This window comes from Salvia splendens, chromosome 5, assembly GCF_004379255.2.
Source record: "Salvia splendens isolate huo1 chromosome 5, SspV2, whole genome shotgun sequence".
NCBI classification, from domain to species: domain Eukaryota; kingdom Viridiplantae; phylum Streptophyta; class Magnoliopsida; order Lamiales; family Lamiaceae; genus Salvia; species Salvia splendens.
The window spans coordinates 42,960,649-42,979,792 of NC_056036.1; the positions used below are offsets into that span (position 1 = coordinate 42,960,649).

General features: G+C 36.3%; 3 protein-coding genes across 5 annotated transcripts; all 3 read left to right on the forward strand.

Annotated features, from left to right (window-relative positions):
* Positions 1-4,189: 4,189 nt before the first annotated feature.
* LOC121802004 lies at positions 4,190-9,525 on the forward strand. Of its 2 annotated transcripts, XR_006050722.1 has the most exons (5): positions 4,190-4,332; positions 5,914-7,310; positions 8,140-8,251; positions 8,412-8,590; positions 9,387-9,525. XR_006050722.1 is itself a non-coding variant. In XM_042201520.1 (2 exons), exon 2 carries the CDS (start codon positions 5,927-5,929, stop codon positions 7,232-7,234), a length of 1,308 nt encoding a protein of 435 aa, XP_042057454.1. In that variant the 5' UTR covers positions 4,190-4,332; positions 5,914-5,926; the 3' UTR covers positions 7,235-7,458. The 2 variants fall into 2 exon arrangements, 1 of the variants encoding a protein (XP_042057454.1); XM_042201520.1 differs by lacking the exons at positions 8,140-8,251; positions 8,412-8,590; positions 9,387-9,525 and having other exon boundaries at positions 5,914-7,458.
* A 355-nt stretch (positions 9,526-9,880) lies between these two features.
* Positions 9,881-13,375, forward strand: LOC121802005 (dnaJ homolog subfamily B member 14-like). The gene is made up of 2 exons (XM_042201521.1): positions 9,881-10,019; positions 11,717-13,375. The coding sequence occupies exon 2, from the start codon at positions 11,730-11,732 to the stop codon at positions 12,285-12,287; it is 558 nt and encodes a 185-aa protein (XP_042057455.1). The 5' UTR covers positions 9,881-10,019; positions 11,717-11,729; the 3' UTR covers positions 12,288-13,375.
* A 123-nt stretch (positions 13,376-13,498) lies between these two features.
* On the forward strand, positions 13,499-18,934 carry LOC121802003. 2 transcript variants are annotated; one of them, XM_042201518.1, is made up of 3 exons: positions 13,499-14,097; positions 14,766-15,433; positions 17,416-18,934. In XM_042201518.1, exon 3 carries the CDS (start codon positions 17,429-17,431, stop codon positions 18,761-18,763), a length of 1,335 nt encoding a protein of 444 aa, XP_042057452.1. In that variant the 5' UTR covers positions 13,499-14,097; positions 14,766-15,433; positions 17,416-17,428; the 3' UTR covers positions 18,764-18,934. The 2 variants fall into 2 exon arrangements, with proteins under 2 accessions (XP_042057452.1, XP_042057453.1); XM_042201519.1 differs by having other exon boundaries at positions 13,499-14,943; positions 17,426-18,934.
* The last annotated feature ends 210 nt before the right edge of the window (positions 18,935-19,144 follow it).

Genomic DNA, 19,144 nt, shown 5'->3' on the forward strand with positions numbered 1-19,144 from the left:
ATTAAAGTCACAATGTACTTCCAATCTCGTGCTGCCACGTAGTACGTAATATACAACATTGTAAACACAAACATGTAATATACATTTGTGGAAGTTGTAGATGGATTTTTGCATATTGCATTTTAGTTATAGATAAATTGCATTTCATATTGTCGAGTTTTGCATTATAAACATAAATTGCTGAAGGTAACGGTTTTAAGAGTGTATTGTGCACTTGATATATCACAAACCCCTACTGGATCACGAGAATTAAAAGCACTCAAGTACTAACTAACTACTAGACCTAAGAAACAAGAAAAACACGTACGCATGCATGATTCGAGAGATGACTTAACTAAGGAAATTTTATCAAAACTATCAGGTCAAGTAAAAAAGTTTCCTAAAACGGTTAGACAAAAGAGCATGAGAAAGCAGTGGGACAGATTCCCGATTTAGCTACTGCGACAGGTAAAGCTGCAAAAGCAAACAAACAATGGATCTGGATCTAACTACCAACGATCTTCATCTTCTTCAGCAAATAAACATGAACATGAACGAAACAAAGCATAAAAAACAGAGCAAACTCAGATCGAACATCAAACATTATGATTAAGCAGAAAACTATCTGATCTAAGCTACCAGGTCGAGTAAATCGAAAGCAACAGACATAGCCATGCAGATCCAACAAGTACGTATTAGATTCATCTCTCCAAACCACAATCCACTCCAGATCCAATCGATCCAAACTCAACAACACCCAGATCCATATCCATCCACTCGGATTCAAACAATTCCATAACTAACCAACTCAGATTCAATCAATCTCAACTCCAATTCAACCGTCAATTGCGAAAAGCATCCAAAATCAGTAAAACTCACATCAAATATTAGAAACCAAAGTAAAACAGAAAATAGAAATTGCCATAGCTACGGAAATAAGATCCAGAACACAAAACCATTCGCCGAGCTCCCGACAAGGAAGTTCACGGCGAGAATAAAACGACAGAAAATAAAAACAGATTGTATCTTTGCCCTCGTGAGGACGGTGTTACACCACAAAAACTAACTATCGCCAAGCCTGTCCAGAATTTCCCATCGGTGCCAAGTGCGTGTGTGAAGTGAGCTAGGACTAGAGAATGAAACTAAGGAGACTAAGAATGAGAGATAAAAAGTGATAAAAAGATTCTGATCTTCAAAAGGGGTCGTCCCTTTATATAGGCATGGATCCCTAGGGCACTCATTCTTCATAATTTGTCTTTTTTGCCCTTGATCCTTATACTTGCTCCTTACTCCATTTTTTGTATTATGCCAGCATTTCTTTTCATTTCCTCAGTCTGGTAAATTGTTGGCGTTTTTCACTTCATTTTCCTCTGCCCATGGTAATTTGTATGCGCTTCCTAGATTCAACAGATTTTACACGCACCTGAACTTACAACACTTATTAGTTCACTGAATTTACAAAATTTAACCCCATAACTAATGCATGAAACGAGCCTTATCAATTGCCTATAATCAAAATGAGTATATATAAAAGCAATTCGTCTATGTCTGCAAAACTAAACAATAAAAAATGCAATCTGTTTACAATTAAAATGTGATTTGAGGAAATCCATCTACAACTTCGTCTGAACTCTTTTACCAAAGATCTTAGCAACTCTGACTCTTTTACCACATCTTGATTCCACATCGTCTGGACTCAATCTCGTCTTTTTAAAGAATCAGAAGTAGTGCGCGACTGCGCGTTCATCCACCATTCTTTCGATATACCCACACCTATGAATATTTTTTTCATTTCTTCAACTCGTAAGGAGTTACATACTTATCTCTTTAAGGAGTATCTTATTCAAGATATAATTCATTGTTAACACATCATTCTTTTAAAATGTTTTAGGTAATCATCAATTAATCAATGCATTCATTATCTTCATGAGGGTATGATTTTTGTTTGCAACAATGTCATTTGACTGGGAGAACATAGAGTCGGGTCTGGTGAATTACAACACTTGTTTGACATAATCTTGCAAATAAGGCCACAAACTTTAACTCTTTGAGCACTCTGATAATATAATCTTTACATGATTACATCTCCGCAAATAAAGGTTACAACTTACAATGACTTGTGCCATCATTGAGTAATAATGCTTACCCGTAACAATTTCAGGAATACATTATCAACACCAATTACATCTGATGAAGCGTGATTCATTATATAGAGCTGTATACATTCAACAATTATGTAGGTAGAAAATGCTTTCTCCTTGAAGTGCACATTAGGGCTGTTAATGTGGTCCTTAGAGACTCTCAGAGAGAGCAACAGTGAAGACTAGAAAGCTACGAAATTAATTCTTTATCGGCGACATTGAGAAAGAGATAGAGAGAAGATAAAAGTACGTTAAGATAAAATTGAATAGAGAGATAGTGCGAAAATTCATAAGTTACAACCGATAAAGGTGAGTTAGATGTGAGGCCCAAATTGACGAGGCATTTACGGCTCTTTTAAGTCAACACTGGTTACATTTATGGCTCTTTTAAGTCAACTCTTAGAGAGAGAGAACAAGAGTGGAGATTAGAAAGCAACGGAATTAATCCTTCATTGGCGACATTGAGAAAGAGACAGAGAGAAGATAAAAGTACGTTAAGATAAAATTGAACAGAGAGATAGTGCGAGAATTCATAAGTTACAGCCAAGAAAGGTGAGTGAGATGTAAGCCCAAATTGATGAGGCATTTACTGCTCTTTTAAGTCAACATTGGTTACATTTACGGCTCTTTTAAGTCAACTCTCGAAAAAGAGCAACAATGGAGATTAGAAAGCTACGAAATTAATTCTTTATTGGCGACATTGAAAAAGAGATAGAGAGAAGATAAAAGTACGTTAAGATAAAATTGAATATAGAGAAATAGTGCGAGAATTCATAAGTTACAGCTGAGAAAGGTGAGTGAGATGTGAGGCCCAAATTGATGAGGCATTTACGGCCATTTTAAGTCAACACTGGTTACATTTTAATTTTTCAAGTTGTTGGCTACCTTTTAGTTTTGACGACATATTAACAATAATAAAACTCTCAATCCCAATCTAAGCGAGGCTATATATTTTTTTGACAATAATTAACTCACTTATCTTTCTATCTCTTCTTACTTTACTTTCTCATTTCTTAATTTATTCTAATTCTTACTTTATTTTATTTATCACTACTACTTTATTCTCTCTTTCTCTTTACACTCTCTTACTTTACTATTTACTTTCATTCACTAAACACCATTATATAAATTTCCATGCCAAAAATAGAAACGTTTAGCTTAAACTTGGACAAAGGGTCTATTTATTATTATTCTTATTATTATTGTTATTATATTCTCCATTAATAATTTATCAACCAAAATTTAAAATAATAGTATTGTATTTAAAATTATGGATACTCTACCGTACACGAATTAATGTTTTATTTTCCAATTTTGACAAGTGGACCCCACGCACCACTAAATCACTACACCCGCGTTCCATTATCAAATCAATATATAAGTGAGATTCACATTCTACTAATTTTTTCTACCAATTTCCCTAGCATTTTTTAAAACCTGCACGAAGTAATAGCGAGACTTTAAAACGTGGATGTAGAAAGTATAAAATAATAATCCTAATATTTTTCTCAAATATCAGTTTAACTAAAAAAAATAATCTTATTTTGCTATAACTCTTACTTATTAATTTATTGAATATAAATAATCAATAAAATTGAAATGCTAGCAATTTTTCTTAATATTTTTAAACATATCAAGAAAATATTATTCATGAATTATGTTTCCTAATAATACCATCATTTTCTGATAAACAAATAGTAGATCCTAATAAATTAATAATTCCAGGCTGACACTAGTTTGTATTTAAATTTACAGAAAAGGAATCTTTCAAAATTAGTGAAAAAATTGTAAATTCACTATTCTTTCTCTCTATTTATGCAAAAAATGCAATTTATGTTAAATTGAATAATTATTTATTTTGAAAAATTACAAAATGACAAAAAATAACCAATTATGTGTCCTCTTGCATTTGAATGCAATTTTCTACAAATAAAATGAAGGTTAAAAAAGTAATTCTAGTTAAGCAAAATTTTGTAATAACCATGGTTAATTTATAACTACAGTGAACTATTTTTTTAGTATAAAAAGCGGTGAAAAACCCTTCAATAGTCACCACTTGTAATTCCATTTACAGATAAATTTACATTTCCGATTTCTATTTTCTCTTTGGAGGAGTTTTTGACTTCTCCCCTTTTCAATTTGGTGCTCTTCAAGGAAAGTTCACAAAGCAGGAGCGTTCAACTCCAGCTGATTGAAGTTCTCATCTCTACTTGTAATACTTCTTTAATCTCATTTTTATGTTTTGATTTTTACATTGAACTTGTCATCTCTGGTGTTGAATTGTACTTAATGTATTAAATTGAGCGGAGTTGATGTGTGTATTCAATCACACAGATCCATTGCTTGCGCCTTTTTGTGCTGTCAATTTGTATTTTGTTGTGTTTTCTAGGGTTTTAAGCTGATTTTGAGCTGTTTTACTCGTTGCTTTAGACGATTTCTCCTTTTCTAGGTTTTTGCTATGATTAGGGATTTTTTGCTGAAGAACTTACTAATGTGGAGTAATGTGCTTTATTGAGGTGTGTGGCGCAGTATTTTAATGTTCTTTGCATGTGCCTTTCACGTTGTATTGATGTTATAAGATTCGAATTGAATTTGGTGTGTTTGGAAAATTAAAATAAACAGGATTCTTCGGAGTGGTTCACATTCTTCTGTTCATGCAATGGTGGATGCAGAAGAAACAGTTTTTATAAATGAATTAGTCAAGGATGAGAGAGAATAGAACCTTTTGGTTTCGTCACTATAAGTTAGATTAGTGGCATCAAATATTTAGTCACGCGTAGTACCAATCTGTATTTGTGCAAGATAAACATTGACATAGATGCATTAGCTCCACGTAAAATTTAAACTGATGTATTGGCCGTTATAAATAGATTATTCGAACGCAAAATAGGTAGTTGCATGCAAAATTAGCCGTTATCAACACGTGTTTAAAACGGTTTACTGTTTTTGCAGCTGAGTACTTGTTTATTACTAGTCAACTTCCGACACGTGATTGAAAGGAGATCGTGGTGAAATGGAATATATATGTCGGGTGTAATTAATTAAATTTGTGTATTCTAAACTTAAAAGAAAAATGCTCGTCAGTTCACACATCTAACTGGTAATTCCTTTTATGGGTGCCCTAAAATAGCATCCAATTTTGAAATGACAAAACTTCCCCCAACTTTTAATCTGTTTCTGAGTAATGGCTGTAATCATTGTGTCATTATCACCATGACATTGTTACAGAAATATGGAAGGAACGAGAGGGAGAATAAATGGGGGAAGCACTGATTCCACATTGAATGTTTTGTAGTTGTGTGAATGATTGATTCCACATCTAATGTATTGTAACAGACCGAATAGTATTGGCTTTAGTTGATTGAAAACTTGGTCAATCTCGAATGTTCTTAACTTGTTGGGGTTTATTTGAAATAACTACAGAATTAGGATTGATTGTGGCTTATACCTAGTAGCGGTGGGTATAACTATCTTTTAATCATTGTCTGCAGGAGCACAATATGATATTCGGACGCTACTTGATTTGCTTGGGATATCACAGCTTGATATTTGCTGCTACTTTATTTTTTTTCTTAACCTTTCTTGAAGTCACACTGATCTAACTTAAAGAATTGAAATTTGGAGAACTTTAGGATTCACCTATCAGTTGTACTGAAGTACTATTAAGGATCTAATTTGTGCTTGTATGTCACTTTATTTTTCCTGGGTGCTTAGACTGTTGATTCTACAATTAATATTACTCATATTTCTACTCAACTTAATTTCTCTTCTGTTTCCATGTTGGTTGCTTCAGCTGTTGACATGTTATGCTGAGTGCTCTGGTTGACCCGGTTAATATTATAAATATGGAGTGCAATAAAGATGAAGCAACCAGGGCAAAGTTAATTGCTGAGAGCAAGTTAGAGCAGAAGGATTATCTAGGTGCAAAGAAGTTAACGCTGAAAGCTCAAGCTTTATATCCAGAGCTTTATGGTATTACCCAGCTGCTGACAACCTTGGATGTGTATCTATCTTCAGAGAAGATACATGGGGAAGTAGATTGGTATCGAGTGCTATGTGTGAACCCTTCAGATGATTACGATACCATAAAAAAGCAGTTCAGGAAGCTGGCACTCAAGCTGCACCCAGATAAAAATACTTCTGTTGGGGCAGATGGCGCATTTAAACTCATTTCAGAAGCCTGGAATTTGCTATCCGATAAAGAAAAGAGGGCGGCATATAACCAAAGGAGGGGACATGGGGGAGTCCAAAAGACTGTCCCAACACATACCGGTGGTCCATCAGCACCATGCGGGGCATGGAATTATGCATATACTCAGCCAAGTCAGCAGAATGTTCCATCAGCATCACCCCGGCAAAGTAGAAAGAAAGTTCCTTCTGTACCATCCCAGCCAAGCCAACAGAAGGTTCCTGGACACACTGGTGGTCCATCAGCTGCAGCACATACTGCTGGTCCTTCTGGTACAACTTCAACCAGGAAGTCAAAGAGTAAAACTGCGAAGAAGGCTGGGACTCAAAATCCGGCTCCCTACCATGTTAGACCCGATGCCTTTTGGACTGTCTGCCATGGATGCAATACTCATTTTGAGTATCTTAAGATGTATTGCAACCATACTCTTCTTTGTCGCATTTGTGATAAGCCATTTCTGGCTTTGGAGATAGCACCGCCTGTATTTTCCAAATCAGCCAAACCGGTTCCCTGGGTTCGACGGGAGCATTCACACACAAGTTATCCTGGTCAAAGTGCTTGTGATCCTAAAAAAAAAGCTGCTGCTGCTCAAAACCCAGAAGCAGGCCAAACCAGTCCCAGTTCTTATGTGTATACAAACTGTCAGCAGGGACCCCTTCCTGAAACAGCCAATACTGCTGCAGAAAAACCAGACAATGTTGTTCAGCAGGCACGTGATAGCTTGAAGAGGCCACATACTGAATCACATGCCCCTGCTAATTTGGAAAAGTTCTTTAAAAAGGTAAAACTAGATGCTGGTGATAGTAATGGATACAGAGCAAACCTTAATATGGCTCAGGGAGATTTTGGGGCTGAAACCCGAAAGCTGTTGGTCTCCAATACTCAAAAGGAGATTCTGAAGAAGCTAAGCGACTCCAATATGTAGATCAACTGAGGAAAATACTTGACTGGGATAAGTATAGGTAGAACAACAATATGCAAAGGACATGATGGTAATAGAAGTAAGTTATGTTATTATAGTGGGATGTCCTGACCTGTGTGTCCTTGCTGTTCATCTAATTTCTTTAACAAAAACCCCCTTTTGTTTGTTTTGTAATGAATGTGTTTTGCCATTATAGAAGATTCCTTTTTAAGTCCTTTATCTGACTATACTGTTGTTCCGGGGCACAAGCTTAGTATGATCTGTGATTTTATCAATGAGAGAAAAGCAAAAAAAAAATGTTTTATACTGATGGATTGTCTTTTAATCTAAGCACAGCTGGTAGTTTCGGGTTGTCATTCCTTCGATTCAGTTATATGCCTACTGTTTTCAGCTGTAAGTACTTTTGATAAAGTATTTAATAATATTCTAAGAAGGAAATTACCATTGATTTTGATTATGCTACTTGGCATCCCCAATGCACTATGGATCAGATTCCAAGTTTTGGAGGTATGATTCCTGTCAAATATTTTCAAGCACTTATATCCTCGTCAGCAACAATTTGGCTTTGGGAATTGCTATTTAATGTCATTTGCCAGATTTTAAAACAGTAAATTACACCTATGACTCTTTTAAGAGTACTAATTACTATAATTGTTGTGTTAGTAATTACACCCATTTAATGTTCTTTGCACCTGGATTTAACCTAATTAATGTAACTTTTAATATTCCTATAAGAAAGTAATTAGTGGATGACTATTGTGATAATTAGAATGATTAGTATTAATTAGATAATAATTGTATGGCCGCTTTTGGTGTGTGCAATGAGGTAGACCATCTCAAGTAATATCTAAGTCTAGAAAATTTTACTCTCATCCAACTCTTAAGAACTTAATCTGAACACTCTTTAGTGCTCCCTGATTCATGTGGCGCGCACTCTGGATTTTTACTGAATCTCCTTGGTGAGCTCCTAACAACACAGGCTTTGCCTACAATGGACTCTGGGATGTTCTACCTGATGAGGTAAACTTTTTTTGTGGATCATTATCACTTTTTTTGAATGTATCCACTGTTGCAATCTTTAGCTTTTCTGAGTCCCTTATATTTTGCTATATTATTTTAGGACTAGAAGTTGTCAACTATGGTAATATTGCTAATGGGGCTATCTGTAATCTATTTTCAGATGCTGTTTGGACAACAAAATCGTACGAGCTAGTCACAAACTGACGCAGTACTTTTGCTTGGGAAAATGCTGACAAATTCATCTGCATTGTTGATCAACCATCGAATGTGAACCCCTAAGAAACCCAGAAAAGGCAGCAAAGCAGAAGACCCAGAGCCAAGTTAAAGATACAAAACAAAGTTAAGTTGATCAATTCTTGGTACTCAGATTATAATAAATAAATAGTCCCAGGCCAATGGAATTAGTTATTTTAATTTAAAGAAAAAGGAATCTTTCAGAATTAGTCATTAGATTGTAAATTCACTATTCTTTCCCTATAGTTATGTAAAATGCAATTTCTGTTACCTAGATTAATTAATTATACTTATGTAATCTAAACGTAAATGAAAATGCTCGTCAGCTCACACGTCGAACTATTCCTTTTCTGGATGCCCTAAAATAGTATCCAATTTTGAAATGTCAAAACTTTCCCCAACTTTTAGTCTCCGTTCGGTATTGTGGAATTGGAATTGGAGCCTTCAATTCCAAATCCAATGCTTGGTACCACAAAATATTTGGATTTGGAATTTAAATACACTTCCAATTCCTAACAATTCCACAATTTGTATTCCATATCAAAAGTAAAAAATTGGAATTCCAAATAGTTGTAGAATTGGGCACTTTCACACACCACACACACTGCACACACACTACACACACACTGCACATAAATTGCACACAAATTGCACACATACTTAATATCAATTCCTTCAAATTCAAATTTGTATACCATTTTTACGAGAGGGAAAATAAATAGGGGGAAGCATTGATTCCACATCAAATGTTTTGTACTTGTGTGAATGATTGATTTCAGATCAAATGAACTTGTTTTGAACTTTGTTTTGACTGGGTTGTTTAACTTTTGATTCTACAATTAATATTACTCATGTTTCAACTCAACTAAATTTTCTTCTCTTTCCATGTTGGTTGCTTCAGCTGCTGTCAGGTTATGCTGAGTGCTCTTTCTGACCCTGTTAATATAACAAATATGGTGTGCAATAAAGATGAAGCAAGCCGGGCAAAGTTAATTGCTGAGAGCATGATAGAGCAGATGGATTATCTCGCTGCAAAGAAGTTAGCGCTGAAAGCTCAAGCTTTATATCCAGAGCTTTATGGTATTACACAGCTGTTGACAACCTTGGATGTGTATCTATCTGGGGAGAAGATACATGGGGAAGTAGATTGGTATCGAGTGCTACGTGTGAACTCTTCAGATGATCACGAAACCATAAAAAGCAGTTCAAGAAGCTTGCACTAAAGCTGCACCCAGATAAAAATACTTCTGTTAGGGCAGATGGCGCATTTAAACTCATTTCAGAAGCCTGGAATTTGGTATCCGATGAAGAAAAGAGGGTGGCATATAACCGAAGGAGGGGATAAAAATCCTGTGAAAACCCTTCTATAGTCACAACCTTTTATTCCATTTACAGATAAATTTAAATTTCATTGTTCTCTTTACACTTTAGGGAAGTTTTTGACTTCTCCCCCCTTTCAATTTGGTGCTCTCCAAAGAAAGTTCACTAAGCAGGAGCTTTCAACTCCAGCTGATTGAAGTTCTCATCTTTACTGGTAATACATCTTCTTTATCTCATGTTTAAGTTTTGATTTATATGTTGAACTTGTCATCTGTAGTGTTGAATTGTACTAATGTGTTAAATTGAGTAAGAGTTGATGTGTGAGTTCAATCTTACAGATCCACTGGTTGATCTTTTTTTTGTGCTGCCATTTTGTTTTTTGTTTTTGCTTTCTTGGATTTTGAGCTGTTTTACTTGTTGCTTTAGATGATTTCTGTTTTTCAAAGTCTGTGCTGCGATTAGGGATTTTTTGCTGAAGAATTTACTAGGTTTGGAGTAATGTGCTTTATTGACTTGGGCGGTGCAGTGTTTTAATGTTCTTTGCATGCGCCTTCCATATTGGATTGATGCTATAAGAATTCAAATTAAATTTGGTGTGCTTGGAAAATGAAAAATTCACTTTCAACCGGAGTGGTTCACATTCTTGTGTTCATGCAATGGTAGATGCAGAAGAAACAGTTCTTATGAAATGAATTAGTCAAGGCTAAGAATTGAACTGTTTGATTTAGTCACTATAAGTTAGATTAGTGGCACATGAACTGAGTCGATCAAATATTTAGTCACACATGTGCATTTGTGCAAGATAAACATTTATATAGATGCATTAGTTCCATGTAAAATTTGAACTGTTGAATAAGCTGTTATAATATAGATTATTTGAGCGCAAATTAGGTAGTCGCGTGCATTAGCTGTTATCAACACGTGTTTAAAACAGTTTGCTGTTTAGCAGCTGAATAAGTTTGTAACTAGTCAACTTCTGACACGTCTTTGAAAGGAGCTTGTGGTGAACTGGCATATAAATGTAGGGTGTTATTAATTAAATTCATGTATTCCAAACGTAAAAGAAAAATGCTCATCAGTTTACACGTCGAACTAATTTCTTTTGAGGGTGCATTTAATGAATATCCTATTTTGAAATTACAAAACTTCCCCTACTTTCAGTCTCTTCTTGGGTAATGACTAGTCATAGTGTCATTATCAGAATGTCATGGTTACAGAAGTATGAAAGGAACTAGTTCTGTACTGACTATAAATGCATTAGTTGCACATAAAATTTAAACTGGTGAATTACATAGATTATTCGCGTGCAAGTTAGGTAGTTGCGTGCAGAATTAGCTGATATCGACACGTGTTTGAAACGGTTTGCTGTTTTGGCCACTTCGCTGTAAAATGGTTTTCTGAGTACTTGTTTGAAACTTGTCAACTTCCGACACGTGTTTGAGAGGAGCTCTTGATGAGCTGGCACATAAATCCCGTGTGTAATTAATTATATTTATGTTATCTAAACGTATACGAAAATGCTCACCATTTCACATATGAACTATTCCTTTTCTGGGTGCTTTCACACACCACACACACTGCACACACTGCACACACACTACACACCACACACACTGCACACACACTGCACACACACTACACACACACTGCACATAAATTGCACACTTACTTAATATCAATTCCTTCAAATTCAATTTTGTATATCTTTTTTAGGAGAGGGAGAATAAATAGGCGCGAATCGTTGATTCCACATCGAATGTTTTGTACTTGTGTGAATGATTGATTTCAGATCATATGAACTTGTTTTGAACTTTGTTTTGACTTGGTTGTTTAACTTTTGATTCTACAATTAATATTACTCATGTTTCAACTCAACTAAATTTTCTTCTCTTTCCATGTTGGTTGCTTCAGCTGCTGTCAGGTTATGCTGAGTGCTCTTTCTGACCCTGTTAATATAACAATTATGGAGTGCAATAAAGATGAAGCAACCAGGGCAAAGTTAATAGCTGAGAGCATGATAGAGCAGATGGATTATCTCGGTGCAAAGAAGTTAGCGCTGAAAGCTCAAGCTTTATATCCAGAGCTTTCTGGTATTACACAGCTGCTGACAACCTTGGATGTGTATCTATCTGGGGAGAAGATAGATGGAGAAGTAGATTGGTATCGAGTGCTATGTGTGAACCCTTCAGATGATCACGAAACAATAAAAAAGCAGTTCAAGAAGCTTGCACTAAAGCTGCACCCGGATAAAAATACTTCTGTTGGGGCAGATGGCGCATTTAAACTCATTTCAGAAGCCTGGAATTTGCTATCCGATGAAGAAAAGAGGGTGGCATATAACCAAAGGAGGGGATATGGGGGAGTCCAAAAGACTGTCCTAACACAAACCAGTAGTTCATCAGCACCGTGTGGGGCATGGAAGCATGCACATACTCGCCCAAGGCAACAGAATGTTCCGTCAGCATCACCCCCCAAAAAGTAAAAAGAAAGCTCCATCTGTACTAAGTCAACAGAAAGTTCCATCTGCTTCACCCCGGAAAAGAAAAAAGAAAGTTCCATCTGTACCATCCCAGCCAAGTCAACAAAATGTTCCAGGACACACTGGAGGTCCTTCAGCCGCTGCACATACTGCTGGTCCTTCTAGTTCAAATTCTACCTGGAAGTCGCGGAGTAAAACTGCAAAGAAGGCCAGGACTCAAAATCCGGCTTCCTACCATGTTAGATCCGATACCCTTTGGACTGTCTGCCGTGGATGCAATATGCATTTGAGTATCTTAAGATGTATTGCAACTGTACTCTTCTTTGTCTCAATTGTAATAAGCCATTTATGGCTTTGGAGATTGCAACACCGGTATTTTCCAAATCAGCCAAACCGGTTCCTTGGGTTCGACGAGAGATATCAAACACAAGTTTCCCTGTTCAAAATGCTTGTGATCCTAAAGGAAAAGCTGTAGCTGCTGAAAACACAATAGCAGGCCAAACCGCTCCCAGTTCTTTCGTGCATACGAACTATCAGGGATCCCTTTCTGAAACAGCTAATACGGGTCAACATTCAGAATCAGGCCAAACCGGTTCCAGTTCTTTCGTGTATACGAACTATCAGCAAGGACCCCTTCCTGAAACGGCTTATGCTGATCAAAATGCTTTCGATCCTAATGGCAATGCTGCAGCTGCTAAAAACCCAGGAGCAGGACAAACCGGTCCCTGTTCTTTCGTGTATACATACAATCAGGAGGGACCCCTTCCTGAAATGGATTACACGGCTTATTCTGGTAAAAATGGCTTTGATTTTAATGGAAATGCTGCAGCTGCTCAAAACCCAGGATCAGGCCAAACTGGTCCCATTTCTTTTGTTAGGAAAAAATATCTCTGTTCACATCTATAATAGATGAACCTCTTGTTGAGAGAGGGCATCTGGTAGAAGATCAAGTGTGTTGATCGGTAAAGATACTGTGGCCTCCTACGGAGGATTTAATTGAGATTACGTTAGTCTTTTCTTTCAGTTATTTAGTCAAACAGTTGGTAGAGTTGTTTTTTTCGATTCAATATTTTATTAAGTTCCTTTTATTATATGTGTGTGATTATCTGCGTGAGTCGATAGTTGTTGGATACTACTCATCTGCATCGCTTTCCTTATGGTTGCTGTCCGTCCTTTACTCTTACACTGTTTGCCAAGCAGTACAATTTGAACCGGAAAGTTGTTGGTACTCAATACTCAAAAGGAGATTCTGAAGAAGCTAAGCGACTCCAATATATAGATCAACTGAGGCAAATACTTTACCGGGATAAGTATAGGCTGAACAACAATGTGCAAATGACATGATGGTAACAGAAATTAGTTATGTTATTAGTAGTGGGATGTCCTGACCTCTGTGTATCCTTGCTGTTCATCTATTTTCTTTAACAAAAACTCCCTTTTGTTTGTTTATTAAAGAATGTGTTTTGCTATTATACAACATTCTTACTTTTGTCATTTACCTGACTATACTGTTGTTCCTGGGCACAACTCTGCACAATCTGTGTTTTTATCAATGTAAGTAATGCAAAAATTTTTTTTGTTGTTTTATACTGATGGATGTATTTTAATCTCTAAGCACAGCCCGTACTTTTGGGTTGTCATTCCTTCCCTTCAGTTATATGCCTACCGTTTTCAGCTGTAAGTACTTCTAATAAAGTTTTAACGTATCCTAAGAAGGAAATTACCACTGATTTGATTATGCTACTGGACATCCCCAATGCACAATGCATCAGATTCCAATTTTGGAGGTATGGTGCCTGTCAAATATCTTCAGGTAATTATTATCCTCCTCAGCAACGATTTGGCTTTGAGAATTGCTATTTATTATCATTTACCAAATTTAAAAACAGTAAATTACACCTATGACTTTTTTAAGGATACTAATTATAATAGTTGTGTTAGTAATTACACTCATTTAATGTTATTTGCACCTCTAATTAATGTAAATTTTAATATTCTTATATGAAAGTAATTAGTGGAAAACTTTTGTAATAATTATAATACTATTAATTAGAATGGTATTAATTAGTATATTAATTGTATGGCCTCTTTTGGTATGTACAATGAGGTAGACCATCTCAAGTAATTATTACTCTGTAAAATCTAAGTCTGTAAAATTTTACTCTCATGATCTCATCCACCTGTTAAGAACTTAATCTGATGACTCATTAGTGCGCCCTGATTCGTGGGGCGCGCGCTCCAGATTATTACCAAATCGCCTCGGTGCGCTCCTAACAACACGGGCTTTGCCTACAATGGACTCTGGGATGTTCGACCTGATGAGTTAAATCTTTTTGTGGATCATTATCACTTTTTTGCATGTATCAACTGTTGCAATCTTTAGCTTTTCTGAGACCCTTATATTTTCCTATATGATTTTGGGACTAGAACTTGTCAACTATAGTGATGTTGCTAATGGGGCTATGTATAATCTATTTTCAGATGCTTTTTGGACAACAAAATCGTAAGAGCTGGTCACAAACTGACAGAGTGCTTTTGCTTATGGAAATGCTGAAAAAATCACCTGCATTGTTGATCAGCCGTTGAATCCAAACCCCTAAGAAACCTGGAAAAGCAGCAAAACAGAAGACCCAAAGACAAGTTAAAGATACAAAACAAAGTTAAGTTGGTCAATTTTTGGTAGTCAGATTCTAATAAATTTATAGTTCCAGGCCAATGGAATTAGTTATTTTAATTCAAAGAAAAGGAATCTTTCAGAATTAGTGGAAAGATTGTAAATTCACTATTCTTTCTGTTACATAGATTAATCATTTTATTTGAAAAATTACAAAATGACAAAAATAACCAATTACATGTCATCTTGCATTTAAATGCAATTTTCCAAAAATAAAATGAGAGTTCAAAAAGTAACTCCGGTTAAGCTAAATTGTGTAATAACCATGGTTGATTTATAACTCTAGTGAAGTATTTTTGTAGTATAAAAATCCTGTGAAAACCCTTCAATATTCACAACCTTCAATATCTCAGTATTCTCTTTTCTCTTTGAGAAAGTTTTTGACTTCTCCCCCCTTTCAATTTGGTGCTCTTCAAGGAAAGTTCACAAAGCAGGAGCTTTCAACTCTAGCTGATTGAAGTTCTCATCTTTACTGGTAATACTTCTTCTTTACTCTCATGTTTAAGTTTTGATTTTTATGTTGAACTTTTCATCTCTGGTGTTAAATTGTACTAATGTGTTAAATTGAGTAAGAGTTGATGTGTGTGTTTAATCATACAGATCCACTGCTTGCGGTTTTTTGTGCTATCATTTTGTTTTTTGTTTTTGCTTTCTCGGGTTTTGAACTGTTCTGCTTTCTGCTTTAGACGATTTCTGTTTTTCTATGTCTGTGCTGTGATTGGGGATTTTTTGCTGAAGAATTTACTAGGTTTGGAGTAATGTGCTTTATTGACTTGTGTGGTGCAGTGTTTTATGTGCCTTTCACGATGGATTGATGTTATAGTAATTCAAATCGAATTTGGTGTGCTTGGAAAATGAAAAATTCAGTTTCAACTGGAGTGGTTCACATTCTTGTGTTCATGCATTGGTAGATGCGTAAGAAACAGTTCTTATGAAATGAATTAGTCAAGGCTGAGAATTGAACTGTTTGAATTAGTCACTATAAGTTAGATTAGTGGCACATGATCTGAGTCGATGAAATATTTAGTCACGTATAGAATCAATGTGTATTTGTGCAAGATAAACATTGATATAGATGCATTAGTTCCACGTAAAATTTGAACTGTTGAATTAGCTGTTATAATATAGATTATTCGCGCGCAAATTAGGCAGTAGCGTGCATTAACTGATATCGACACGTGTTTAAAACGGTTTGCTGTTTTTGCAGCTGAGTATTTGTTTGTAACTAGTCAACTTCCGACATGTCTTTGAAAGGAGCTCGTGGTGAACTGGCATATAAATGTCGGGTGTAATTAATTAAATTAATGTATTCTAAACATAAAAAAAAATGCTCATCAGTTCACACATCGAACTAATTTCTTTTCAGGGTGCTCTAAAACAGTATCCAATTTTGTAATGACAAAACTTCCCCAACTTTCAATCTCTTTTTGGGTAATGACTAATCATTGTGTCATTATAAGTATTTCATTGTCACAGAAATATGAAAGGAACTAGTTCTGTATTGACTATAAATGCATTAGTTGTGCGTAAAATTTAAGCTGATGAATTAGCCGTTATAACATAGATTATTCGCGCGCAAATTAGGTAGTTGCTCGCAAAATTAGCTATTATCAACATGTGTTTAAAATGGTTTGCTTTTTGGCCACTTTGCTGTTTAAATTGGTTTGCTGAGTACTTGTTTGAAACCTTCCAAATTCGATGTGTTTGAAAGGAACTCTTGATGCACTGGCATTTATATCCCGTGTGTAATGAATTTTATTTATGTAATCTCAACGTAAACAAAAATGCTCGTCAGTTCATTCATCGAACTATTCCTTTTCTGGGTGCCCTAAAATAGTATCCAATTTTGAAAGGACAAACTTCCCCCAATTTTAGGCTCTGTTTGGTATTGTGGAATTGGAACTGGAGGGTTCAATTCCATATCCAATGTTTGGTACCACAAAATATTTGGATTTGGAATTTAAATACAATTCCAAATTCTCCCAGTTCCACAATTTGCAAGTCCATATCAAAAGTAGAAAATTGGAATTCCATATAGTTATATATTTGTGCACTTTCACACTTCACACACACTGCACACAAATTGCACACTCACTTCATATCAATTCCTTCCAATTCAATCCCGTATACATTTTTACAGAACAAAACATTTGGAATTGTATTATAATTCAGTTCCTTTAAATCCGGACGTTACTTGATTTGCTTGGGATATCGCAGTTTGCTGCTACTTTATATTTTTTCGTATCCTTTCTTGAAATCAAACTGATCTAACTAAAAATGGAAATTTGGAGAACTTTGGGATTCACACATTAGTTGCACTGAAGTATTAAGGATCTAATTTGCGCTTGTATGGCACTTTGTTTTGACTAGGTTGTTTAACATTTGATTCTACAATTAATATTACTCATGTTTCAACTCAACTTAAATTCTCTTCTCTTTCTCTGTTGGTTGCTTCAGCTGCTGTCAGGTTATGCTGAGTGCTCTTTCTGACCCTCTTAATATAATAAATATGGAGTGCAATAAAGATGAAGCAACCCGGGCAAAGTCAATTGCTGAGAGCATGATAGAGCAGATGGATTATCTCGGTGCAAAGAAGTTAGCGCTGAAAGCTCAAGCTTTATATCCAGAGCTTTATGGTATTACACAGCTGCTGACAACCTTGGATGTGTATCTATCTGGGGAGAAGATAGATGGGGAAGTAGATTGGTATCGAGTGCTATGTGTGAACCCTTCAGATGATCACGATACCATAAAAAAGCAGTTCAGGAAGCTTGCACTAAAGCTGCACCCTGATAAAAATTCTTCTGTTGGGGCAGATGGCGCGTTTAGACTCATTTCAGAAGCCTGGAATCTGCTATCCGATGAAGAAAATAGGGTGGCGTATAACCAAAGGAGGGGATATGGGGGAGTCCAAAAGACTGTCCTAACACATACTGGTGGTTCATCAGCACCGAGCGGGGCATGGAATTCTGCACATACTCGCCCAAGTCGACAGAGTGTTCCATCAGCTTCACCCCGGAAAAGTAAAAAGAAAGTTCCAGGACACACTGGTGGTCCATCAGCTGCAGCACATACTGCTGGTCCTTCTAGTTCAATTTCTACCCGGAAGTTGCGGAGTAAAATTACAAAGAAGGCCAGGACCCGAAGATCCGATACCTTTTGGACTCTCTGCCGTGGATGCAATGTCCATTTTGAGTATCTTAAGGTGTATGGCAACCTTACTCTTCTTTGTCGCATCTGTGATAAGCCGTTTATGTCTTTGGAGATAGCAACGCCGGTATTTTCCAAATCAGCCCAACCGATTCCTTGGGTTCGACGGGAGCAATCAAACACAAGTTTTCCTGTTCAAAATGCTTGTGATCCTAATGGAAATGCTGCAGCTGCTCCAGGAGCAGGCCAAACCGGTCCTAGTTCTTTCGTGTATACAAACTATCAGCATGGACCTTTTCCTGAAACGGCTTATACTGGTCAAAATGCTTTTGATCTCAACAGAAATGCTGCTGCTGCTCAAAACCCAGGAGCTGGTCAGACCGGTCCCAGTTCTTTCGCGTATTCAAATTATCAGCACGGACCCGCTCCTGAAATGGCTTATACCGGTCAAAATGCTTTTGATCCTTGTGGAAATGTTGCAGCTGCTCAAAACCCAGGAGCAGGCCAAACCGGTCCTAGTTCTTTCGAGTATACAGACTATCAACAAGGATTTCAGCCTTTTACCGGTCCCAGCTCCAATTCTTTCGTGTATACAGACTATCAGCCTGGACCAGAGGCGGACCCACGTTCGGGCATGGGGGGGCCTTGGGGCTAGTAACCTGGACGTCGAAGGCTCGAAACCTTCGCCGAACATTTGTTGTTTTCCTTGATATTGTTCTTTTTTTGGATTTGCTCACATAGCTAGACATCTAAACAAATTCATTTGTTCATTAATTAATTAATGTTTTTTTATGTTCTCATAGTAATAAATTATTTTATAGCTGCATTTATCTGATCTTTATAGTTAATTCATTAGCTAGTAAATAATTCATGTTGTTGGATTGTCTTTTAATTTGTAGATAATTGGAATTCCAAATAGTTATAAAATTGAGCACCTTCACACATTGCACACACGCTGCACGCACTGCACATGCACATGCACACACTGCATATTAATTACTATCACTTTTACCGAACAAATGATTCAATTCCAAAT

What these genes read in the sequence shown, in the direction of transcription:
- LOC121802004 (XM_042201520.1), top strand. Translation starts at nt 5,927, where the DNA reads ATGCTGAGTGCTCTGGTTGACCCGGTTAATATTATAAATATGGAGTGC.
- LOC121802005 (XM_042201521.1), top strand. Translation starts at nt 11,730, where the DNA reads ATGCTGAGTGCTCTTTCTGACCCTGTTAATATAACAATTATGGAGTGC.
- LOC121802003 (XM_042201519.1), top strand. Translation starts at nt 17,429, where the DNA reads ATGCTGAGTGCTCTTTCTGACCCTCTTAATATAATAAATATGGAGTGC.